Genomic DNA, 27,067 nt, shown 5'->3' with positions numbered 1-27,067 from the left:
TTTTAAAGGTAACGAAGCATCTTTTTTTAACTGCTTTTTTTTTAATTTTAAATGGTTCTGCAATGCAATTTATTTTCCATAAAAATGTAGGAACTCTCTAAGATTATTATACAACTTAGTTTTATATATATATATATATATATATATATATATATATATATATATATATATATATATATATATATATATATATATATATATATATAAAGCTATTTTATGGTTTACCAACAAAGCAGAACTTTGTGGTTTTGATTACCCTAAAACATTGTCAAGAACTTTCCCTAACCACAAGCATTTTCTAAATGCTTATCAGAGCATAAACACTCGATCATTTTAAAATTTAATTAGGCGAAGATTATTTCTTTTTCAACACTTTAAACAATTAGAGGAAAATGTATTTTTAATGCCCTAGTAAGTTATTTGAAGAAGAAAAAAAAAACAGCCCCAAGCCCTATATTTTAATTTTGAACAATGTTGCTTTTAATACTTCCTTAAAATATTTATTTTCACTATTATTTAGTAACAGATAACTACACTTTTTGTAGTAGTTAAGTGAATGTGTTTTCTTGTTTTGAAGCAGGAAAATTTATACTAAATATTTACTCTTAATGTTAAAACAAATGAGTAACATCATTTAGAATATTTCATAAAGCATTGATTCGCTCTATCAAAAAGTAGGTAACTACAAAAAAGTCTTAAGTTTTTTATACACAAGCTGAGGACTGACTTACAATTGTTATTATTTGTAACTATGGTGCAATAAATGAATGGTAAAAGGATGCTGATAACTTTAGTTGTGCATCACATATTTTAAAAAGGTTATGCTTCAATTAACTAGGCATGACTTTTTCAATTTTTTGTTGTGTTTTCTGTTGGATATATATTTCTCAATTTTCATATTGGACAATTCCAAGCTAATGTTACCTTTCTTCGTCTGGAACGATAAACTAGGCGGGTCGCGCGTAGCTCATGTGTCACAGATTGAGCATTGCTGCTAAGTTATGTCCGTTTTATTTCATCAGATTGACTTGAAAATTTAAAATGTATATATTTCAACTGGTGCAATTAATTCTTTTTTATCTATTACTAATCAAATAATAGTTTCTTACGCATGCAAGTTCTTTTACATCATATTCACTATATGGCGCTAAAAAAATTTTGTGAGAGAACTACTTCTGCATTCCTTTTTGCATTTGATATATTATTTTTATAAATAATTATTAGTTATTTTGTACGGTAACAGGAACAGCTATAAAGGTATGTCTAAAAAACCATAGCTTGTGTTAATCCGGTGGAATGACATTTTGTTGTCTATAACTAATGATATTAAACATTTTTCAGAAAATAACTACCTTTGCCTCACTCTTTCATCATATACAATTCATAACCACGATTTGAATGATTATTTAAAGCTTTTGAAAAGTATAAAGGCTATTGTCCCTTCTGTGATTGTTAGTCTATTGAGATGGAATTTTCCCATTGCATTTAGGTTTCTTTTCTCTTTGAAGAACCACAAAACAGAGAATGGAGCGAGCGTTGAAATTGTCTTTGGTACCAATGTTATATGTGTCGAGTAGTGTATATCCTTGTAAATAGTTTTACTATACTTGATTATTTCAAACTCTTTGCAAATTTACCCTTAGGAACATATTTTCAAAGGACATATTCAACGCTAATGTGGAAAATTAATTCTCAAAAAAGAGTGAAAGTATTTTGAAAACCGAAAACGTGTTGATCTTACTGCAACGCGGTTTTACATCTCTTTAATACACCTAAAAATGCAAAAGTTTTAGACGAAATCTGCATCTTAAGTAAGCCCGTACATCATTGTTGATTAAGCATTTTGAGAGAATTCTCTTCAACCGATGCAAGCTTCACTGATTTCTACCCACAGGTGCTTTTAACGGAAACCAGGTAAATAGAACTATTCTGTTTGCTTTAAATTTAGAGTTTGAACCACTCATGGTGCATTTATTTGATGATAGCATTTATTCTAAAATTGAAATTATTCCTTAAAAAATGTTATATCTTCGCAAAAGAATCAGTGTATTGACGAAAATTGCAGAGCTGGAGGGAAAATGACAGACTCCTACTCCTCGAATTTAAAAGCCTTCGACTCCTTTATCTCCCCGCCCCTAGCCTCCCCGCCAAATCAGCCCGACTTTAAGTCCGAACTGCGGTCTTGGAGGGAAAATAATTGACTCTGTCTCCTACCCCTGGAGTTTTAAAGGCTCTGATTTTGATTTCTTTACTTCAAAATCAGTCAAATTCTGTGCTCCGTAGCTCTGCTTGTAACCAAACTTCCTACTCGAAAGAGCTTAGCTCAAAGGCGTTGCCCTAAATTTCTCAAAGCTCTAAATCTAGAAATACAGCCGAAAATAGATTCTATGAAAATGGTAAGGCCAGAACTTAATTTTTTTAAATGATGACGTAGCACCTTTCAGTAAGTATCGTAACACCTAAAAATAAGAAAATGAGGGAAATTTCCTGTCCTTTAAACGAGCTTGAATTCTGGCCTCAAACACGAAATCTATACACTTAAATCACATTTAGATTAAATGTTTGTTTTCGGGCGCTGTTAAATATTATGGTAGTCTCTTCCGGTTATGGTGAAAATATTTGTAACCTTGAATTAACTCAGTTGTGTTTGGGATCAAAGAGAAGAAAATTCTGAAATTGGTACTATGACAGTAACCGTTATCGGTAACACAAATTTTACCTTACCGCTATTATAACAAATGGCCTCAGCAAGTCTGAAGTCAATTTATCAGAATCAGACTATATACACAGACCTCAGCTTGTTTTACAACACCGAGTCAAGCTTTGGGTGTTAAAACAATTTTGTATGATGCCCTCCACATTTACTCCACACATATCTAATATTGTCATATTACTGTCGTTAAGTATAAATTATTCGTACAGATTTTCTTCTGCTGTTTAGAGACGATATTACATTATTAGGTTTGGGATTAAGATTTATTTCGTGTTTGGGTAAATCAACGATTAAAAACAATGTTATTCCGATCATCGAATTTTTTATTCGATCGTGGATTGAATGCAAATAAATTCAACATTCTTAGCGATGATGTGCTTCTGTGGTTTTGAAGAGATTTCTTTGTTTAAATTTGGAGTTTGAGATTTATTTTATTGTTTATTTAAGTTGGGATGGCTTGTTCTTTAACGTTTATTTTCATGCGAACACTTACTTTTGTTCGCGTATGATTTGTGATCACATGGGAGAAGAATTATTCCTTTCATGATCATGCTCTATACCTCCTTAGAAGAGTGTTTTCATTTCTTTCTAGATCTTGATTGAGATTAATCCGTTATGCATGTAGGTAATGTATTTTAATTAATAAGATTGTTCCATCATGGGGGGAGGGGGTGTTACTTAAATCTCTTTGTTAAAGCATGCAATAATGATACTGAATTATGTGTTGTTCTATCTAGTTGACTATTTGTGTCATAGTTGCTGACATTAACCTGGGAAATTTTCGCTAAATTTTCAGCTAATGAATTAATTTTCGCTTGTAATAGAACTTAACAAGTCCTTATTCTGTAATCCTAACTAACTCGGAAATCTAAAGACAAGTAAATAAATAATAAAAATGAAAATATGTCTAAAAAATGCAAAATTCTTGACATTAAGAATCGAAAGTATTTAAGTTGTTTATCATTTTACACTGAACGCAATAGAAGGGAGGGGGTAGCAAGAAATTTGATATCACGAATTTTGTATGAACATGGTTTTGAAAAGAAGCATGACATGACACAAAAGGGGAGGGGTATGGTGAATTCAACTTTAGGTGACATTTTGTGACAATGAAGGGGGAGAGAGGGGTAAAAAATGTTGGAAAACAGTGTGATACCATTTATGGACAGCCCCTTAATTCATTTAACACATGTGACGATATTAACTAAAAACAAAGAAATTTTTAAAAAATGCAAGTATGCATGCGTGATTTCTTACTGTTTAAGTATTAAAAATAGTAACAGTTAAGCACCGTTATAGTTTTTAAAAATACAGTCTATTTTCACAACAAAGTATTTTTTTTAAAATCAAATCTTTGTTTCTATTGTAATTCCTTCACAGAATTGTGTTATGAATTGTTTAAATATACTACGCTGCATTAGCTTTAAAATGTGTCAACTTGTTTTACACTGTTACTAAAAATCAAAACAAGAGAGTAAAATCATTTTTGTACCAGAACGTTTGGTGTCTGATATGTTTCAATGCAGTTCATACAATCTAATTTCTAAAATAATATGGGCAGTACAATAATCTCATTTAGTGAAGGCGATAATGGAATTATATTTCATAAGTATATTTAATCTTTAGTCACTACCTTAAAATTTTACATAACTTCCAAATAAGTTCATAATTAACAGAAGCTGCGATCGGATGATTGATAGTACGCATTAAACAGAACAACAAAGAAAAAAATGTATCTGAATAAAACTTCAACTTGTTGGAATGAAATGGTGGCACGCTGCACTAATATATTCAACTTTTTTTGGTACTTAAGTATTTGAAATCACAGTAAAAGAGCATTTATTTTTAGAGAAGTTCTAGAATAGTAAAAACTTTGCAGAGTGTTGCCAATTTTGAGCATATAAATTACTGGTTCCAATTAGTAGGGCAAGAGGACTTTATCATAGTTTCGTTTCTCTCTCGGAATTTGATCTAGATCAATCAAACATACGATTTCAAAACAAATCCGTAGCCACGAGCATCCATCATTTTGTTGAAATAAATTTCTATCACGCGTTCAAAAGAATAAAATATTTCTTCGAATTCATTCTAATGTATTCCTAGAAGATATGTTTATTCAATTAATTGAAATAGAATACCCGCTGAGCCACATTCTGATAATTATCATCAATCATTTCTTGGAAAGCGCACATTCGATGGCATTCTTCCTTTTCAGAAGCCGATTGGAAACCAGATTTACGAAGGCGTCATCGTGGAAACATGACATACTGGTTAAACCGCTGGCTGGAGTAAATGAAAATGAAGCTGCTTTTAGGTTTATTAATTATTGGAATATTTCGACGATACATGCATAACATCATGCCTTGGGTCACTACACTGAGTTTGTTTTTAGGGCAATGCAGCTGGGCTAGGACTACGCTTAGATGTTGTTGGATTGTTGCATTTCAGATATCGAGTTTTTGATAGTAGCTTATGCGCGGTTAAAATCGGCTAATGCAGCTGTTCGGAATGCTGTTGTTTAGATGAAATTAGAGTATTGGGACATCTCCCTCTTGAGTTACATTTGAGGTAGTGAGAAGCAAAGGGATGTACTTGAATTTTTGAGTAAGTCGGGTGTGGATTTTGATCCTTAGGTTGGCTTCCATTGAAACGTTTTTCTAAATCATGCTGCACAACAGCACCTACTAGGATTACTATAACCACATCTTTCCACAAAACACAGAGTTTCTTCTTCCATTTTACTAGATAGAATCGAGCCGTTTATTAGAATATCGGTTAAACGAATATCCTGCTTAATGTAATACATTTTCAATGTACCAAACCAATGTAATGTGTTATTCTGATCCCAGTTAATGGAATATCCAGCTTATTAGAATAGGTTTTGTGGCAAAAAGGCTATTCCACTAACCGGGTTCGACTGTATCTTCAAATTTTAAATTTCGACACTTACACCCCCTCTATTTCCTGTTGCTTCGTTTGATCTTGAAGCGCAAATAAAACCTGCATATCGTTGCCTCAGACCAACAGAAAGATTTCTAATCCCAGAAATAACAGTAAGATAGCTTACTATTGCTTTTGAAGCGACGATATGTTGCTGTTAGCAGTAAAAATATTCTGTTGTTCAGACGATACTACATTATTGGGTTTGAGATAAGATTTGTTCATATCAGGCTAAAGATCGATTGAAATCATATTGTTATTCTGATCATCACGTTTTATTTGATCGTGGATTGAATGCAAATTAACTCAGCTTTCCCAGCCGTCAACAATGCTTTGTTTTAGTGGTTTAGAAGGGATTTCGTTATTTTAATTTTGAGTTTTAAGATTTATTTCATTGTTTATTATGAGCAACTAAAATCAGCATTATGTAGCTGTTCCGATGCTTTGACAGCACTAGATTGAGACATCAATCTTTAATTGATCGTAGTTCAAGTGCAAATCAAGTCAACTTACGTAGTTGTTAGAAATGCTGTTTTTTACTGTTTAGCGAATATTTCATTCTTGGAATGTTGACTTAAGATTGATCTGATCGCAATATTTGAAAGATTAAAATCAGCATCTAGCTTCTGATGTTTGGGGGAAATACGATTATCATCGAGTTCTATTAGATTGCGGTTTAGGTTAAAAGCATAGGCAGCTGTTAGCAATACAGTAGTTTTCTTCTTAATAGCACATCGTATTGTTGGAAAAAGCTTATCAATGTTTATTTATTCATTTTTTGTGCGATTGAATTTAACATACATAACAGTTCGGATAATACTAGATTAATATTAGGCAGTCAATTTTTTTTATCCTCATCTAATTAAAATCAACTCATACTTAAATCATTTTAAATTTTTTCCCTATAAAAGACTTCTAAACATTATTTTTGTCTTAAACTTACTAGATTTATAGTTTTTACTGTAAAAAATTTAAAATGCATTCTTCTAAATAACTTTTTTAATCTTGTTATTGCGTATGTCGACGAAATCTTTCCAAAGTTGATATAGATATTTATACAATATATTTAAAATGGGAAGTTTATTTTTAAGAACAACGTTCACAGCTGTTTACCTTTACATTATACATATAGATGCAGTAAAATGAGTATTTTAAATAGTTATCTGTTCACGTTTGTCCGAACTTTGTTAGGTACTAATAATTAACTTTTGGCTTTATGATAAAGTAAAATTGTTGTTTTGTCATTAAATCATATACACTGCTACAAATTTCTGAGCGACATGAATTCGAAAGAAGCTTTATTTAGTTTTAGACAGTAAATATTATGAAACTGGGTCTACAATTGTTATAAGGGAGAACAAAACTGGGCTTGAAATTGTTATTATGATTCATATTATCGCGGATGAAAAAAGTGTTTTCGTTAGTATCGAATTTCGTTCAACTTTCAAATTCTTCGTTCTACAACTGAGTTAGTAAAAGTAAATTTATTTTCATAGAGCTTTTCAGCCACTCAAAAGCATTCTTCTTCGGATTTAATTAAATTGCAAGGATTTTTAATGAAAATGAAACGGCTGGAAGAAAATAAAAAGACTATACCCTAAAACCTGTTTTTGAAGATATGAACATTGCATTTTTAAAGAGGGATTTTCTCCTTTCAGTCCGAGTAGCAGGAGCTCCTTGCAAACTTCAAGGTTGTCTCAGGATGTATTGCAATAGATTTTTATTTTGATACAAATGAGAGAAACAAAAAATGTATGAATGGTAAAAGGTCTGTTTGCGCCAGGATCCGTTTAAGGATGCTCGGGACTTTTTCTTTTATAAAGAAAACTTTCCTTGGTAAAGCATAGAGTTTCTAAGCTGTAGGCAAAGATATAATTTCTATTAGTCCATTTCGCTGAAATTTATTGTCAGCTAACTCAGGAAACCATTGTTGGGCCTACGAGCCGCATAAAACCGGGGCATCAAATAAATGTGGGATTATCGTGAATTAAAAAGAATCCCCATTACAGATGTCAAATCATCATAATCTTCATCATTAATTGTTCTTAACAATATTTCGGTTTTTTGTTCAAGAACAGAAAAAAAAGATTTGCTCAGTTTACGTAAAAATAAAATGATTAATAGCCAGAAAACATACTAGACACAGTTTGATCACCCCCAAAACGCATCTCCTTAAAAATATTTTTCCTAAAACTATTATGATCTATTCAACAAACACGCAACCATTGTCGCTATTGATAACTGCTGGTGAATCTTGAAGTAGTCTTTATCCAACTTCCTCAAGTTCTGTTAGTAATGAGCTTAAAATGTTGTGATTAAATAAAGAATTTTCGTGCGACTATTCTTTCGTTACTGATCAAACAACACTTGTTCTGCGATTGCAACAAGTCTTAGTTATGTTGACCTACTCACAGTTGCATCAGAAATATAATGATGTTTTTAAGATACGGTCATTTTTATGATTTCTAAACTGTAGTAAGTTTTTGATTTTGCCTTCTTGTTTTCGTGTAAAAAAAAAGATTACAAAAGGGTTTTTTTCTTGCTGTGTTATGCAACCTGATGTGAAATTTTTTAAGCTTTGCTACAGGTTTTACTTTTCTCCTTTCAACAAGTTAAATTATTTTTACAAAGTTATATTTATTTATACAAATAGGAATTTAACTAGCCAGTCAGACAATATTTCTGTATCTAAATATTAAACATTTACGGTTTCTCAACATAATTTGAAGGGCTTACTGCACAAAGGCTGTAGCTGCAATTTCAGTGTTTGCAAAACGTCCGCATTAGAGCTTAAAACATCAATTCACTCTTTTTTTTTCATATTTTAATAACTCCCCTTGTATGCTTCTCAGTACAGTTATACAAGAGCAGTCATGAATTAAAAATGTGATTTGGTGTTTTAAACTTTAATGCGAAGGTTTTGAAAATTGCAATTTGAAACTACCACTTTTTTGCGGCAGGTCCTTCAATTTTTATTTTCAATCACATGATGTAGTCCAAAAATTTAGAAGTTCAGTCATTAATGTTCCAATTTCCGTATTCACGTAAAAGTTGTCATTGAAAAGGCTGTTCATTGAAACCCTTAAAAATAGTTTAAAACCTTAAAGTCATTAATTTACCGTAACATAATTACGCGTGCGTAATCTCAGGGATACTATTGACGTTATTCAACGACATTGTCTTGCCATCCCCATAAGCTCAGCATTTTTCAAAACTGTGCCCTTCAGCTTTGGATATTGTTGATAATCGAAGGCCATTATATTGAGCATTTTTGAGAAAGATAATCATCTCTTCCATCGGATGAGTTGTAATGCTACTTATCGCTTTTGTCATCAGTTTAAGAATTATCTTCTACCTTATGTTTTTTTTTAAATTATGGGTTCATTAAAAATCCATGTCATTTCAAACACGTGCATTACTGTTTACGTTTAAAATATAGTTATTTTATGAACTATTGAGTGTTTCGGAAAAAAATATAATTCAAAATAATCGTTGTTTTTCTTTTGCTTCCAGTCAAAATCTCTCGGTACCTCAGACGAATCAGATATATAGTGTCTCTCTTTTATTGTCAAATTATCCATAGCGGTATTAAAACACCATAAAGAATGTAGCAAAAATACATGCTTCAACCAACAAATTTCAAATTTGAAATGATTTTGAATCACGATTTTTAAAATAATTAGCGGATTAACAAGAAATAAAAATTGCGCAGGCCTTGAGCATTAGTAGGTAAGCTGTTCTTAACTTTCTTCTGGATCATTGTGGGTCGTTCTTTTTTCTGTGAAGTGTCACCTGATGCTATCTTTCTCTGTCGGAAATGTCAGAAAAAACTTGCTATCTTACATCTTTCTAATAAACGAGACGTGTAGACCAAGGCATTGCAATACATTTTAGAGAAAAAAAAAATTCGAATCCCGTAGATGAAAACAACTTTTGCAAGTTTCCTTCAATGTCACCGCAGAACCTGAAATCGAATTTATTGTCCCTCCGATGGCATTATCAGGTCATTTCAAATCCTCTACTATAAAACACGGTTTCCTCCAAAATTCTAAAATCTTTCTTATGCCCTTGAAGGCCCCTTGGTACCGTTTTGACGTTCTCATTCTTACTGGGAAAACCCATTGCACCTTTCACTTGAAACTAGATATGCCTCTTATATCTCTTTTGCAGTTGCCCGTTGCAAGTGACTAAACTATTAACATTTCCTCTCCTGAACTTAAATTTAGATTTCTCATCCTATATTTGAAGTAATAAGAGCAATTTTGGGTTCCTTATTAACGTATTTTTTAGACTTCTTGTTCGGCGATGAGCGTAATTTTCCGTTCGTAATTAACGCCATTTCAGTCTATATGTTGAATGATGAGTGGAAAAGATAATAATTAATGTCGTTTTCAGTCTACGAGTAGAATGATCTACATAAATTTATGTTCGTAATTAACTTAATTTTCAGCGTATATGTTGAATGATTCCTAATCAATATATTTCTCATCCTATATTTGAGTAAAGAGAGCACTTTTTGGTTCCTTATTAACGTATTTTTAAGTCTACTTATTCGGTGATGAGTGTAATTTTCGGTTCGTAATTAATGCAATTTTCAACCTATATGTTGAATGATGCTCGCAATTTTAGGTTCATAATTAATGAAGTTTTCAGCCTATACGTATAGTGAATTAAGAACGTAATTTTAAGTTCGGGGTTTATATAGTTTTCAACCATCAACATGTTGAAGATGTCTGCTGACCTCCAACCGTCTCCCGACATTTAGTATCGTCTTAATGTTTTCCCTCCTAACAGCAAGGAATAATGCTCTGCTTTAAATTTATAAACTTTTCCTACAATGTGATTCTTTTACAAAAGCTTATATTATTGAAAAAAAAAAACTGTGGTGATTTTATTCTTTTATTAAGTACGCCAACCTAAGTCTCAATGTGTCATTAATAGAGCTTTCGGCAGAAGTTTTGTATCGTTTCATACAAGAAAAATAAGAGAAAACAATACCGACAACAAATCACTGAGTTCACTGATTTATTCCCCCCCCCCCATCTCCTTTCTGTGATTACACCATTCTGCGAGTAATATGCAGAAATATAATTTTCACGTTTGAAAATAAAGAGGAGTTTGCACTTAACATTATTAAAATATCGGTTGTTAATTTTTTAGAGGGGGCTACGACGATCAAACTTTATTTGTGTACACTTAGTATGTTCACATATATAGTATGTTACATACACGAAAAGCAAGAGTATTTAATTATTGTTTCGTATTTATGTATTTTTAACAGATTGCCAAAAAACTTTGGTGAAGTGGTCGGGAGTAGCGCGCTACTGTAGTAGCTATATTTTTTAGTATTTTTCAGTGTAGCGCACTACTATAAAAGTACTTTCACTACTTTATCAGTACCGTAAGAAAGGGAATGATATACAGATCCAGACCCCTAGCTTGAAGTTCAAAACTAACAAATTAGAACCTACAACATGTAAGTTCCTATAAAATTAATCCCATATAGAAAATTAAAGTTTCTCTCCTCTCTTTAAAAGATGTTTTCCTCATCTAATCAATTTTATGTTCTTGTATGCCGATGTAAAATTTAAATCCGATTTCGACTGCTTCTATTTACATTTTTCAAGCAGCCGTAGTGTAAAAATTTGAATATTTCAACTTTTCAATCCTTTCTTACAGCGAATATTTGTAAAAATGGTTTAAAAAAGAAAAGAAAGAAAGAAATAATTCTAAGTAATACTCCATGTTCAAAAAAGGTAATTTAATAATTTGAGCAACTTTACGTTCAATCTTCAAACGGTGTGTGTGAGCTTTTTATTTATTTTTCAAAAGTAGCGATGCAGCGACTACATTTCAAAAGTAGTTCGTACTCACTGCATTAAAAAAAAAGGAGTTGTAGATGTAGTCGCTACAAAAAAAAAAAAAAAAAAAAAAAAAAATGTAGGTTTCCAACCATTGCTTTCTTGATGTCTCTATTTAAAATATTGTGTTTTTGAGAAAACAAATATTTTTGATTGCAACATTTGGGAGCCTTTTGCATCTAAAGATCAAAAGCTGTATGCTATTCTATGAAACTTTAATCAAGTCAATCGCAAAGAATGAATAAGTAAGAGCTGAAAGACTCAAGCAAGAAACCCTTCAAATCTGACAGAATAGTTTGTTGAACATGCTTTTCATTCGAATGCGTAATAATAACGCAGAAAAACACGTCTCAACCAGCAAATGGCAGTTTTGCTGCGCAAGAATTAACTTTGTGCCGGCGAAAGTCTGTTTAAGACTGACGAATAAACACGTTGCAGTTCAAAGTCATAAAAGTGCATTAAAAAAATAAAAAAATAAATGCCGATGAAGTGTGTTTTACTATTTTAGAAAATACAGGGCGATTCAAAAAGGTGAACTTAATTTCAAATTGCTATTTTTTTCCTGCACTACATATTATACTTGAATTTCGTCAAGTATATTTGACAGTAAAAGTTTGTATAATACCACGAAAGTTCTCCCGAAGCGTACTGAGCTGAAGCGTCAGTATTTATTGAATTGCTAACTGCATTAGTGGTATGCGACAATCACATATGGAACACAAAATTTTGTGCGTTTTTCCCTGATCAGGTCCCCTGATCTCACACCCTGCGATTTTTTATTGTTGGGAGTCGTGAAAGATGCTATTTACGTACTACTTCTTCACACAGATATGAATGACTTACAAAACAGCGTCACAGCGGTGGTGAATTCAGCGATGCAAGGCATTCGTCATTGAGTGTGGGATGAATTGGAGTACCGTCGAGATAGTTATCCGTGCGTTCGGAGGAAATCATATTGAACATCTGTTAACTTCCCTGTACGTATAACCACACATAGTTTACAGAATTAAGTACACTGTAAATGTGGGGAAACATAGCAATTTTAAATTGTGTCCATCTTTTTTAATCACCCTGTGTGTGGAAATATTTGCAGTTCTTTTGTGATTCAATATCGACAGAATACTTTTCAGTTTTTATTACTAGGGAGATTACACCGTCACGTGTGGGACAATTACTTGATAACTCGTCTGTCATTAAGGCAAGCGTTACGTATTAACAATGTGTCGCAATCTACCTTTAAGTTTGATTGTTGATGAGAGCCGTTATTATAAGAATAAATTACTTTTAAAATATCCCATTATTGGTTCTTTAGTACATTATTAAATAACCATAATATAAAACATACGCAGATCGACTAGAAATCATTCCGCGCTCAACCTGTTGACAACCTTTACTCTAAACAAGAGAACCAAAAGCAGTCAACAATTCGAAAAAGTCATTACGAATAACTTATTTTATAGTAAAACCTTTTAGATTTGACAGAGGCGAAACGACCTAAAATCCTTCGTTTTTTGTTCAAGGTGCTGAGATGCTACAACTAAAAACCTCACCATATAATTACATACCTTTTTAAGAATAAGACGAAAGATTTCAAGAACAGATAAGTTGTTTACTCAACTAAACGGATGCTCCTTCAGGCTATTCTTGTTGTCTTTATTAACGTAAAAGTGCCATGAATGGCGAGAAACGTGTATTTTTTTAAAAGAAGAAAACTGCGCTGCTTCGTTTCCTTCCTTTTGTCGTTCTGAAACATACTACAATAGAGAACCGATTATCCGGGAAGTTCGGGACCATCGCTATCCCGGATATCTGAATTTCCCGGTTTTCTGGATCGCTAAAAAGCGCTATTGGAAAATTGTTTGTAAAACTTAAATTACTATAATAAATGGTTATACATATTAAAATAAGAAGAAAACGGTTCAGAAATGCTTATAAATATCGAAATATTAAAAACTAATATAGTGAGAGAATAATTTAAACACCAAAAAACTTAAGTTATTCATAATATCTGAGACCTTAACATTCTGTTTGGAAAAGAAAAAAAAAAAAAATCCACCACTTTTCGATGTTTTAAAACGAAAGAAAATGAAGGGAAAGGCAAAAAATAAGTTTTTGAGCCTGAATGTGCGATTTTTCTACTATAGTGTATAAAAGAATTCTCTTTCATGATCGCGGGTTTTTTTTTTTTTTTTTTATTTTTTTATAAAGGTTTTGTGTTTGCGATTACGGTAATTATTGATAACTAATGCTTTTGCATTTCGTTAATATCAACAGAAATTTGATTTATGAGTTTTTGCAGCCTTATTAGTCTTGCGTTTAATGGATTTCTAGATTTCACGATCAACTAAGTATCCGGAAAATTCGCAAATCTGGTTTTCAGCGTTTCCCACACTTTTACGACGTCACTTACGCCAAACGCCATTAATTAGAGGCCATTCAATAAATTACTGCATTAGAATACGACAATATTCATTTCCTTAGCGTTCAGTCAGAATAAAACACGAAAATTTCAGACTTACGAATGTACTTTTTAATTCAAGAAAATATTTCTGAAATTTTGCCCCGCATAAAGGATAACCATTTGAAGTTAGTGTCTGTAAACATTTTCCCGAGTTTTCCGTGAGTAATATAGTGTTGATTAAGAAATCGTTCATATTCTTTTTGGTATTTCAGAAAAAATGCTTAGTTTTTAAAAAAAATGACAAAATGGCGTATTTTTAGAAAATGGCTGGAAAATCGGGAAAAAGTTGCCGGTTTTCTGGTTTCCCGGTTTTTTGGTTCCCGGATAAAAGGTTCTGCAGTGTACCACAAGTTTCAAGCTATGCATTTCACGTGTCCTTAAGCAGAGATACTCAGAACAATTTGAATACATCATTTGAATGGCGTTCTGAATATTTTGAAATATATTTGATGGGGAATCATAATTGCTCAATTTAAGTTTTTTGCTTTTCAACGATTATGCACATTAGCTAATCCATCAGAATTTAGTCCAAATTTGTTATCAGTTACTGAGATTTTGGGCTTATTAGGTTTCTTTAAGATAATATGAATATATCGTTTTAATGAGGCTCTGAACAAACTGAAGTATATTTGATGGAAACCATTTGTGTTAAGTTTAAGTTATTGGCATTTCAGTAACCATACACATTAACTAATCCAACATAATTTGGATTAAATTTATTAATAGTTACTGAGGTATTAGAATGATTAGTTTTTTCCCCAGGGTTTGAAAATAAAGATATGAAAGTAAAATTGCTACTTTTATCGCTAAGTTTTAGTCTTATTTTCTTGAGCGCTAAAGAAGCGCTTTGGTTCCTTTATCCCAAAACATATTTATGCAATTTTAGATGCATCATTCTAAGCAACGCTGAAACTTTCACTGTGTATTAATGTTCAATTTTAGGAATCTTTTCGTACAGAGATTATATCATTGAAAAAAGTTATTAAATGTAACTTAGCAGTTAAATTTTTCTTGTTGAATCACATTAACAATTTGAGTAAGGATATTGGTTTTAAGACAATGGTCTAAGAAGAAGGGTGAGTGATAACAGGAAACTGATCATTGAATGTAAATTTCAATTTCACAAGAAGTCACTTCATACTAATAAATCCTCAAATGCGTGACGATTAATTATAAAACTTATGTGAGACCTCGGTTGAGCTAGCATGAATAGAAGCAGCAAAAAGGGGTTAGTTTATAGAGTAAGTAATTAAAGTAAATGATGTTCGGATGGTGCATTGTTCGTTTTGTAGCATTTAAGCTCTTCATTGTCGTGGTTTTGCTTAGATCTCAGGTGCTATGATGAACCTAATTTCTTATCATTAAAAAATAGTTGCATCAATCTTTCAGAAACGTTAGTCCATAGAAACTATAAATGCTCTATTTTACATCTTCTCTCATTTACATCATAAATGCTATTGTGGGCTCTTAAGCAATACATTGATTTTATTTTTCATGAGACTCATTACTTATTTGCATGACTTGGAATATAATTATATATTTTCTGCATTTGTTAAATAAATTTCAGTTGAAGTTAATAGGTGTATTTGATGTTAACTACATTCTAACTTTTTCAATTTATCTTTGAAGTCGCTTAAAATAGACACGAACACTTTAAAAAACTAACCTCAAACTATACATAAAGTAATATCTTAGCACATAAATTTCGGGTACTTAATGCATACTATATAAAAAAAAGCCATAAAATTTCTCTGAAAATGTTTGCATTTACCTCTCATTCAGATCACTACTACTCAAGAAAATTCGGTGCAAAGTTCCTCTAAATGTTTTTTAAGACATAAAACTAGAAAACAGTAGTTAACATAAGTTCATTTTTTAGTTATAGCTTCCCAAGAGTTAGAGTTTGTTGAAGATATATATTTCTCTAAAATATCCTAAACACTGATTAGGCCCGTCATTCAAAATTTGTCCAAGGGAAGGGGGGGGTGTACTGTGAAATGTATTTTATGGGGGAAAAACAGCAAATTACATTCGAAAGTGTCCCGTTTCATTATGTTTAATTCGGGGGGGGGGAGGTTGGTAATTGACCCCTTCCCCTGAGCTCCCAAATGACAAGACTGGCACTGATGTATTCTTTACTGTTCGGTAAATGCTCTTTTCATGTGTTTTCTTTTCCTGAAGGAAAATCACGTTTCATTCCTAGTCGTGTGTCTTTTAACATTTCCACTTCAAGTTCGTATCAGCTTTAGTTAAAATGAAAAAAATCAATAATTAAAAAAAAACAAGAAATAAAGTAAAATATGAAGTGTGTTCATGTTTTAATTATTGCAGTTTTAAATTAGAAATGAATTTATTGAAATTATTTCTCTAAACTATGATGAACACAGATTTCTTAATATTCAATAAGTGCCCTTTTCATACGTTTTCTTCCTGTGAGCAAAAATCACATTTCATTCTTAGCCTTGCATTTTTCAACATTCCAGTTTCAGTTTTATGAGTATTAATGAAATTGAAAACATAAATAAATAAATGTATAAAAGTATGAAATCGCACATTATTCTAACCAATGTACTGAACTTTTTGAAACTTTTCTAGAACTCTGTTATTAACCTTTATTCCAAATTTCATTCTCCAGTCGTGTCAACTCCCTTTGAAAAAAGAAAAAAAAGTGACAAAAGCTGATTGCATCTCGACGAGACTTGAGTTACTTTTAAATTAGAAGTCAACCGGATCATAATGTTTTCCTTCCAGTGGAGCCGTCAGACCAGTTAGATAGCTTTAGAAAGTTAAACCGGGAGGTTATTCTCAACAATTTTATATTTAGAGTCAGACACAAAAAAAAGAGTTTAAATTTTTTTTGAAGAAAATGATGTTAATTGGGCTTGTTTTCTCTTTCCTAACATTTTAAAATATTTTATTTAAACGCAGGCCGTAGCTTATTTACGAATGACAATTTACAGATAAGGACACACGCGAATCGCAAACTGTTTACGTAATCGACTCAACTCATTAAGAAAAATATGTATCGACTTTAAACAGCATAAAAATAAATATTACTGTTGTCTCTTAAATTACAGCGGGAAACTTTTCAATAAAAAGGAAACAAATAAACAAAATGAATATGCGCAATCTATATAGAGTTACGAAATCAAAATCAGTCTGATTTTTTGGTATTGAAGTAGAAGTCGGTCATTTTTCCTCCAGCTCCTTAGCTATGGTTAAAAGACATATTAGATTGGTAAAGAGCTACATGGGAGCCATATAGCTTTGAAAAAAGTGTCAACTGTTAAGACATGTGTAAAATCACTTAAGGTAACTCTGTTTCAGTTTCTCTATTTTTAACTGCCCTATTGATATTTTAATAGCATTATTGTATCATATTGTTGTCATAAAACTTCAGAAAAAAAAGTATGTTGTATATTTATCAAATTTTAAAAAAATATTTTTTTTAAATCAATTTAAATAAGTGATTAACCTGATCGAAAGTTATTCTACCACTCAGGGTAAATTTTAACTATGTCAGAAATGTGATGTAAAATAAATTACTTTATAATAAAAAAAGCGCAACTGTGAACCAGAAAAATTAAAATTCTAATTGTTTAAAAACTCCCTACTTTTATTTCAATGCGCGTCAAAATTTGCATAATTTATTACATTGTATAGAATCCGACAAAAAAGGTGGAAAGCGTTCAAGAAATTCAAATCAACATTCAGCAGTAATGTCTAAACAGTAACTTCAGAGTTATTGGATTGTACAATAGAGTGCCTCATTTCGAACATGTCTTTTTCAGAGCAAAATATAATACCTACAGAAAGTGTCCAATTCCAATGAGATGAGTACGGAAATTTTAAAAAATCTCAAATCAAATAGTAGAATCTGTGAGAAGCATGGTCTCAAAATTCCAAAAATATGCGCTAAAACACTAAGATAGTCACAAATTTTAGTTACAGTAAATAAATTATATTTTTCCATTAGGAGACCCGAACTGTGATGAAATTTGCTATCCAAATCACAAAGGATTAGTTTAGTGTTTCTAATGAGGGCCAAAATTGGCCCTCCATTGGCGCTTGAAATGGGGCGTAAACAATAAGAAATGTTTTTTAGATTTTCGGTGCAAGAATTTAAGGATGTCCTGACACACAGAAAAGCATTAAACTCATCAATTTTTCACCCGGTTCATGCGGCATTGAGCCGCCACAGGTTGCTAACGGAGGTCTGCGAGCGAAGCGAGCAGGGAGTGGAACCCCCTAGTAACCTTATAAATATTAAGCTATTTACACTAAAACTACACGATTTGCACAGGGGTGCTCAGAAGCACATTTTAGTTTGTAATGACAAAATATATTTTGTATAAGTTACAATTTTTGACTAAGACACGGTAATAGTGTTTTATGCATTATACAATCCGTGAAAGAAGCAAACGAGGTAATTGCATATTATCTAGACGCTCAGCATGTTTCATTGTTCCGCTTAAATATGCTTCATCACAAGAGATATTTGAATATTCAAGAACAAACTTAAGACGAATTTCCATAAAATTTGATCTTTAACTGCTGTATGGCATGCTATCTTTGCGGGATAAAGTTTTTTCAGTAAAACCTTTATAGTTTTGAATGAAAGGACCGAATCATAGTACAATTGTGACTAAAACCGAAACGAAGAAAAAAGCTCTAACTCTGATAAACAGCTTTTTTATTTATTTTTTCTTTTGTGAAACTGTTTAAATTTTCATTAATATTTCAATAATAAATTACTATTAATATTTCCATAATATATTACCAGTTCGGCACGTCAGTTAATCTTCAATAAATTTATCTTAAACTTTAGATATTAAAAGATTTCTACTACCGAAAACTGAAGCATATTTTATCGATGGTAATATTGAATTTAATCACATTTATTCATAACCTATATCATAAACTTTATAAACTGTATATAGTCATGCACTGCATCCTGAAATCTAACCAGAATTTGATTATGTCTACAAAATACGTATGCTTTGATCCTTGAAGCACTACACTATCCTAACTGAAAGAAAAAGTTTTTAGCTGCAGTAAATGACCTCTGGATCCTGGTCTTTTGTTAAGACCAGGGTACTTCTAAGCGATATGCATATATAAGTGATATTATTGCAAGTATATATATATATATATATATATATATATATATATATATATATATATATATATATATATATATATATATATATAGAGAGAGAGAGAGAGAGAGAAATTGTGAATCGACTAGTATACAACAGCTACATTTTCAATTGACTATACTAAAGCAACGTTATTGCTAAACTAGTTAAGGTTTTTGTGTTAATTAAAATGTTTTGCCACTCCATAGTTCTGAACAGTATAAAATTCTCCTAAGATTTTGGATTAATTATACCGAAGTACTTTGGTGCTGGACTTAACAATTCACAACAACACAAAAATTCTAGGCACGAATAGGGGTCAGTGATTATTTTAAGATCGTGTCTTTTAACCATTCTTAATACCAATTACATAAATTTCTCCTAGTAAGAGAAATATGGATTAATAAATTTAAGAAATTTGATGAATAGACCTTGAAGTTCGCTAAACTGTTCAAAATTCAATATGCAATTGGGGTCATTGGTTGATAAGATATGGTATTTCAGGAAATTTTTGTACTTGTATACAAAAGCTGTGTTTCCGATTAAGTATGCGTAATTCATATAAGCGGCAGCGTTGAGAAAAAATTAGCTGAGAAAAATTTGATATTAATCACAATGTTTTGACAGATCATAATTCTGCGCAGTAAAACTTTCACCTATTACGATTATAAATTAACTACAACAAATGAATTTGATGAGATTTTTGCAATTCAATTAGGCATTCTAGGCACAATAGAGGCCAACGGTAATTAAGATCGTATCTTTCAGACACTTTTAGTTTCCGTCGGGGGAAAAAAAATCAGCGACAGTCAAAATAATTAAAGATATTTTTTCTAGGAATAATATACTCTTAAATGATAGACATTGTAAATATGAGAAGTTATTTTGTATTTTCTTGAAATTATAAATTAACAAGTTTACAACAACTATATTTTCAATTGACTACACATAATTCCTTAAAGCAACTATATTGTTAACCTAAAAAGATGCTACTAATCAAAATGTTTTGACGCATCCATAATTCTGACCGGTATAGATTTCTCTTACTAAGATTATGGATTAATTACACAGAAGGAATTAGATACCTAGACCTTGTAATTCATTAAGGCAGTGAAAATTATAAAATGTTTTTGATACCTAATTCTCAGCAGTATAAGTTTCTCTTTTTAAGAGTATGGATTAATTACACCGAAAAGAGTTGATGCCTTGACCTCACAATTTTCTAAGGCTTGAAAATTCTAATATATTTTAATAATGCATCATAATTCTCAGGAGAATATGTTTCTCCTGTCAAGATTATGGATTTATTACACGGAAGGAATTAGATACCTAGAGATTGTAATTCATTAAGGCATTGAAAATTATTGAATGTTTTGATACATAATTCTCAGCAGTATAAGTTTCGCTTTTTAAGACTGGATTAATTACACCCAAAGGAGTTGGATACCTGGACCTTACAATTTTCTAAGGCTTCAAAATGCTAAAGTATTTTAATAATGCATCATAATTCTCTGGATAATATGTTTCTCCTGTCAAGATCATGGATTAATTACACCGAGGGAATTTAATACCAGGACCTTGCAATTCACTTAGGCGTTGAACAATTAAGGCTCAATTAGGGGGCCAGTACATATTAAGTTAGTGATTTTTTGACAATTGTAGTTTCCGGCGGAAAAAATTGCTTCTCTTTTTTAAGTACTTACCGGTTGCAAGGCTGAGGGCGAGGAGTAGTCCGATCCACAGCATCTTGGATAACAGAGAACTGAGTGAGGGTAATGACGCGCGCGTTCCTTTTTAAACCGGCCCGTCAGTGGCTCACTTTTTTGTTGCTTCACAGGTGGTTGATTCCAAGAATCTCATTGGCCAAGAATTTAGAATTTTTGCGCCGCTTAGCCCGAATTTGCTATTTTCCTCTGAGACATACTGAGAAAGTCGAAGCTTTTTCGGTTTTCACAAAAATGAATATGCTCTTCATTTTTTTTCCTTCGATCTGGATTCATTCATACCTATCTGTACCGGCGTGTAAAAATGGTGATTAAATTTCCAGCATCGTATCCGCAAGTCTTGTTTACGCACACATCATTTAAGAATAAGGAAGTTTTGTTACATCATTGAAAATTCTCCAAAACGTTATTCACAGAATTTCAGAATTTTTCCATGACTTTTTTAGGACCATACGGTTTCTATGAGAGAATATTAGTGCTTTAACTGTTAATTTTCGTTAAAACTGTAATAGTTAAGTTAAAACTAAATAATCAAGTTTTTACTTTCCTAATAACGTTGCTATTCAATATTTTTACTTTGTTACTTTAGTTACTTAATAACTAAATAAATTAGTATAATGATTTAGTAACGTCAGCTACTTAATATAATAACTTAATTGCGTTAGCTACTTAACATAAAGCCTTTTCTATATTTACTTACTTAATAGCTAAATAAGTTAGTATAATAACGTAGTTACGTTAGCTACTGAATATGCGACACCGATAACGGTGTTATCGAAACATTTTTGACATTGATGTTTTGTATGACTTAACAAGTGCAAATCCAAATTTTAACGTTCCCATTTTTTTCCTCCCCCTCCTGTCTAATGACGGGTTTCAATTCCTTTCATGGTCACCGGAACCCGACTAGTTGAAACCTGATTCTTAAATCTACATTTCATACTGATTTTTAGAGCTACCCTGCACACTGATTATCTACTCTATTTACTTGCGTAAACGAGTGGCCGGACCAGTCTTAAAAAATTCCTCTCCTCTCTCCTGTGCATTTTTGATGTAACCTAGCTCGATATGTTAGAATTATCCACCTTGCACGATTTTCTCACGAATGTTTGTAATCTGTTTGCAATAATGAGCGATTCTTTTTAACTTTTACATGTAGGGGAAAGGGAGGGGGGGGGGGCAAATGTAAACAATCTTTTTCGTTTCTCTTTTTCACAAAAAATATTATCAATTTTTCAGAGCAAAAGTGTCCTTATGAGTAAATAGACTTTTTTTAGTGCCCTGGAATATTTCCAGATTTCTTTTGAAATTATTTCTTTACTTTAAGGAATTTTTTTAGAATGTCCACAATTGTTGGGCTCATGTGAGCAAGTCTGGAGCACATATAAAAACCACATATGAAAAGATTGAAAAATACAGGAAAAAATCATATTTCAACGAAAAATTCTTTTATATAAAAAACATACATACATACTAATTACATTGAAGGGTTTGTTACCAAGTGTCTTTTTTAGATTGTGCAGCAACTGTCAATAAGAAAATATTTTTTCCGAACTCTATAACTCTGCTCACAGTCAAATTTTAAAGTTTCGAAGCATGTTCTAATCACAGGATCGATAAGAAAAAAAAATTATAAGACTAAGGGAATATTTTATTATGTAAAATTTATTCTTGTCATATAGTGCATTTAAGCTTCATCAGAATATGATGATGAATTTTAAATTTATTTTGAAACTTTAGTTTTAAGTTAAAGGAAAATATTTCGTCTTCTTTTTCTCTTAAATATTATGTAACACTACATTGTTGGTCAACTATGTATGTTGGTAACCAAAGAATTTAAAAATAAAAAAATGATGAAGTAAATAAAGAAATAATTTAAAACAATGTAATAATAATTAACAATAAATGTACAAACTGATTATAATAAAATATAAATTATAAATCTTTACACCTATTTTAACATTTATAATAAATTCACGCTAGAATTTATATTACGGAACTGTTCACATGTGCTCCTACATGTTGCATTCACAAGTGCCTCGTCAACTACCTTAGAACTAATTTTCAAAAATAATGAATTCTTAAGTAAGTTAAAAATGTAAACATTGTCATAAATTTATTTGAATGGTCATATAATGGCTTGCAATAGTTAAGTTTAGCTTTTTAGTTAGTTTAAAACATGTTTGCACTTGAAAAAGACAGCGATAAAATTACAACAGTAACTAAAACAAAGAAGTTGTCAATACACAAACATAAACTGGCTCGTTGCACTAAAAGTTTGGCCAAAAAATAGGACTGGAACTGCCATTACTTCAGAATTTTTCAAGATTTTTTGATTGACGTAATCCAAGTAAAACATATCATGTTAACACGTTGCCCCCCCCCCCTTACCCCTACTCTGTTATAGTTTTATCTATTGTTCAAATGTATGAGAGTGGAGTTGTACCGTGCCACCCTATTTCATGGATAATTGGAGGTTTACTGTATATAACATTTAATAGTACGCTCACAGGTGGGCACCATGTCAGTTTTAGCGCCGAGCCTCACCTCCCATAACATTACCCCCTAAGATCTATACTGCTATGGGGAGGTAAATCACAGTATCTGCAGAAATGAGTTTTTCAGAGATTTGTAGAAATGCGTTTTGGATTTCATACTAACAATAGGGAAATCTTGGAATTACATGTTTCATTTCGTACTTAATTTTTAACGGAATCCAAATAAGCAAGTTCACAGAATAAAGCTAAAGTACAATAGATGGCAAAAAACTAAAAGAATGAAATGTTTGTAGACATTGCGCTTTACCTTTCTACGGCAGTATAGTATTTCAGTTTCAAGTCGGACTCCCCCACAAAGCTGATCCTAGCTTCCGACTTGGTTGACATCCTCTCTCAGCAGCTCTTATAGAAAAAATCATATGTTTTGGAGATATCTCGATTAACTACAATTATTTAGTGGTTTGCCAAGAACATTTACCAATTAACCGCACTAGTCAATTAATGGGAAAAATATTTTTTTTTACTAAAATTTCTATTATGTTTTATTTTTTGCAAAAATGTTTGTAATGACTTTGGTTTTGCGCAAAGCGCTTTGAACTAACTAGTTCTTTAATTGACCGCTTTGTACCAATAACTGGCACTGGTAGTATTTTAGATGACTAGCAGTTGATCACCTCTAAATTCCAAAATAAATGGTTAGTCTTTAAACGGTTCTTTTTATTTACTTACAGCGAACACGGATGATGTGTATGTTTCAATAAATAAATCTGCAGAATCAAATCTAACCTCAAGCAATATCATTGAACATTTCATCGCATAACGCTTCTAACTAGTACTAAAAGTGACGTTCTTGGAATTTTCTCTGAATTAACGGCTTTATAATTGTTCCGTCCTAACCACCGATCAGAACTTTAGTTACTACTGTAAAATATAACAGCATTTCAAGGGGTGCTGGAAATTTGTTCTTGCAATCAGTTGAAAATTGTCTACTACACATCGCGACAAAAAAAAAAAAAAAAAAAAAAACTTCAAAATGCTTCCGGCATATTTCTCTCTGATTCTTATGTGAAATGACCCCCCGAATCCAAATATGACCAACGTTTTCGATCTTCACCTACCACTTTTTGGAAATAGCGCCCCGCTTTTTTTTCTGTTTTCGACAGTTTTATGGCCATTATATTTATTTGGATGGAAAGGGAGCATTGAATTAGCAGTTATTTTTCTTCTGAGGGTGTAGAGAGATGTAAAATTCGAAATCATAAACATTTGGAGCAAATTGGGAGAGTCATGGGAGTATTCCGCCAAAAATATTGTTACAATCATCAAAACTGATGCTTTATTTTACAACTTTTTCACTTATTTTCGGCATAAAACCAGAGCATAAGACTTACTCCTATGATATCTATGTCCGAAAAAAATTTCACATTGTAAAAAAAAAATAGATATTGGAAGCATCGCATGTTGGCATAGAGTCGCATCGCAGATCTTCAATATAGAACCTTCCAGCATTATTCAACTTACATTCTCGGATATAATCATGATTACAAATGAACTTATGTATGCTTATAAAGTAGTATTAATAAATATATTTATATTGCTGGGGATGCACCGGCTCCATTGTTTATCACTTATTGATATAGTGAAAGCAATGGGGGCAGTGCATCCCCAGAAATGTAAGTATACGTAAATGATATGTTATAAGCAAACTGAAGTTCATTTTAAAATTAATTATATCTGTGAATTTAAAATTAATAAATACGGGAAGGTACTTTGCTGAAGACCAGAGATGCGATTCTGGATATGAAAAATGCGATGTTTCCAATTTCTTTTTACAACGAGAAATTTTTTTCGGACATGGGGCTCATAAAAGTGAAACCTACACTGTGATTTTGTGCCGAAAAATCAGAGAAAAAATTGCAAAACAAACAAAATATCGACTTTGATGATTTTAAAAATACTTTAAGAGGAGTACTCCCACGAGTCGCTCAACTTGCTCCAAATGTCCATGCTTTTGAATTTTGCACATCCCTAGTCCCGAGAGTGTTAATTGCTAATATAATGCATTGAGGTGATCAATTTTACATAAGAATCAGCAAGAATTACGTCAGAAGCACTTTGAAAGTATTTTTTGCAGCGCAGGGTTATTAACTCTTACTTTTTCTTACATTTTTCTGCTATAGTGGTCAATAAATACTGGTTTTCCTCTCCTTCCTTTTAATGAAGAGAATGTCTTCCTCTAGAAATCCTCTTCATCAGAAACTCAGATAAAACTACATCTTTGACAGTTTTAACTCAGTGGCGGCTTTTCTCGAGGGAAAGTTTGGTAGTTACCCCTCACCCTCCCCCGCCTCACCTGGAACCTGGAAAAGGAAACGCTTTTCTTTTATTATTATTTTAATTTTGCGAGAATGTGTTTTCACTCCGATTTTTTGAAAACATTTCTGAAAGTATGAAAGACGGCATAGTATCTCTTTAAAAAACCACTAAGAGCAAACTGAAGCTTCTGTGAGCGACCACCTCCTTTAACAGCTAAGTTTCTTAGGCATCAATTGTTTTCTCTTATCAACTCCTAAGTACTCTATGACAGGGTTCGCCAAACTTTTTGTCCGAAAAGCCATCTTTGAAAATTCATTTGACTAATTTTATGTCAGATTAGTAAAAACTTTGTGACAAAGCTTCTTTTGAAATAAAATGTCTTGTTTTTACTTCAAATTACCTATACGTATTTCAGCTTGAACAGTTTAACAGCTAAACTTTAAATAATACAGCACATTTTAACAAAAGTGACGTATTTGGGAAGAGGGGGCACACTTAATGATACACAAAAAGGGGTACGTGGATTGAAAAAAAATGTAAGAACCCTGCTCTAGGAGTAGTTGAAGAGATCAGGCAATCATCTGCTAGCTACCGGTTTTATCTCTCATCAGAAAATATTTCTACTATTTTCCTACTTACATATTAATCAATAATAGTTTAAATTTTCAAACTAAGGTGTTGGAATGTTTTCTGCCTTTTACTCGTTGATGCAGAGTCAAGAAGAGAGTCCGTGAGATGACCTCGTTCAGCAGATCGAGCCAAAGAGAAAAACAAAATGGAAAGTCCAATAAACAAATAACCTCAATCGTGTAAAACTCAGAGAACTTTCCTGTCATTAATATGCTTAAATACTTATTTATTTATTTTTTGGAATTGAAAACTAACTTCTGAAAAATTGGTACACCCGTAAAGTAGAAAAAAGAAGAAAAAAAGAAACAAACAAACTATACGGGATTTCTTCGTACTTCAAAAATGTTCAAGAATTTTTCTTTTCAAAATTTGTTTAAAAGTCGTTCTTAAAAATTGAATTCAATAGATAAACAATTTTTTTTTTAAGTATTTCGGATTGATGATTTGATGATAAAATTTTAATTGCTTTTTTTAAGGCAATCCAATGTTTTTTTTTCAACTATGGTTTTATTGGAATATTAATCCATACAGAGGAAATCCAACGTCAACTTTTCTAATAACGACCACCCCTCATAACGAGCATTTTTTTTTTTTTTTTTTTTTTTTTTTTTTTTGTAGCGGCAGGTGATCGCTCGTGAGAAGATTCTCCATATGGTTGGTGAGCCAAAAGTGGCTACTGTTCCTAAGATAGTAATAATAAAAGTAGAATAGATTATATTTTTTATCCCAAAATGGTGATAATGCTTTGTTGCACATGCATCTGCAGAGCAAAATGCCTGAATTTAA

The 27,067-nt window shown here is 31.9% G+C and overlaps 1 protein-coding gene across 1 annotated transcript in view; it reads right to left on the bottom strand.

Annotated features, from left to right (window-relative positions):
- LOC129231788 (chitin deacetylase 1-like) overlaps positions 1 to 20,890 on the bottom strand; it is a 45,113-nt gene extending 24,223 nt beyond the window's left edge. The window contains exon 1 of the mRNA XM_054866153.1: positions 20,817 to 20,890. Coding sequence (XP_054722128.1) covers positions 20,817 to 20,859 — 43 coding nt within the window. The 5' untranslated portion in view covers positions 20,860 to 20,890. The remainder of the gene's footprint in view (positions 1 to 20,816) is intronic.
- Between the last annotated feature and the right edge of the window lie 6,177 nt (positions 20,891 to 27,067).

The sequence above is a fragment of the Uloborus diversus genome, chromosome 10, assembly GCF_026930045.1.
Source record: "Uloborus diversus isolate 005 chromosome 10, Udiv.v.3.1, whole genome shotgun sequence".
NCBI lineage: Eukaryota > Metazoa > Arthropoda > Arachnida > Araneae > Uloboridae > Uloborus > Uloborus diversus.
The sequence above is the reverse complement of the archived record's forward strand: the minus strand, read 5'-3'. Positions and strand labels throughout refer to the sequence as shown.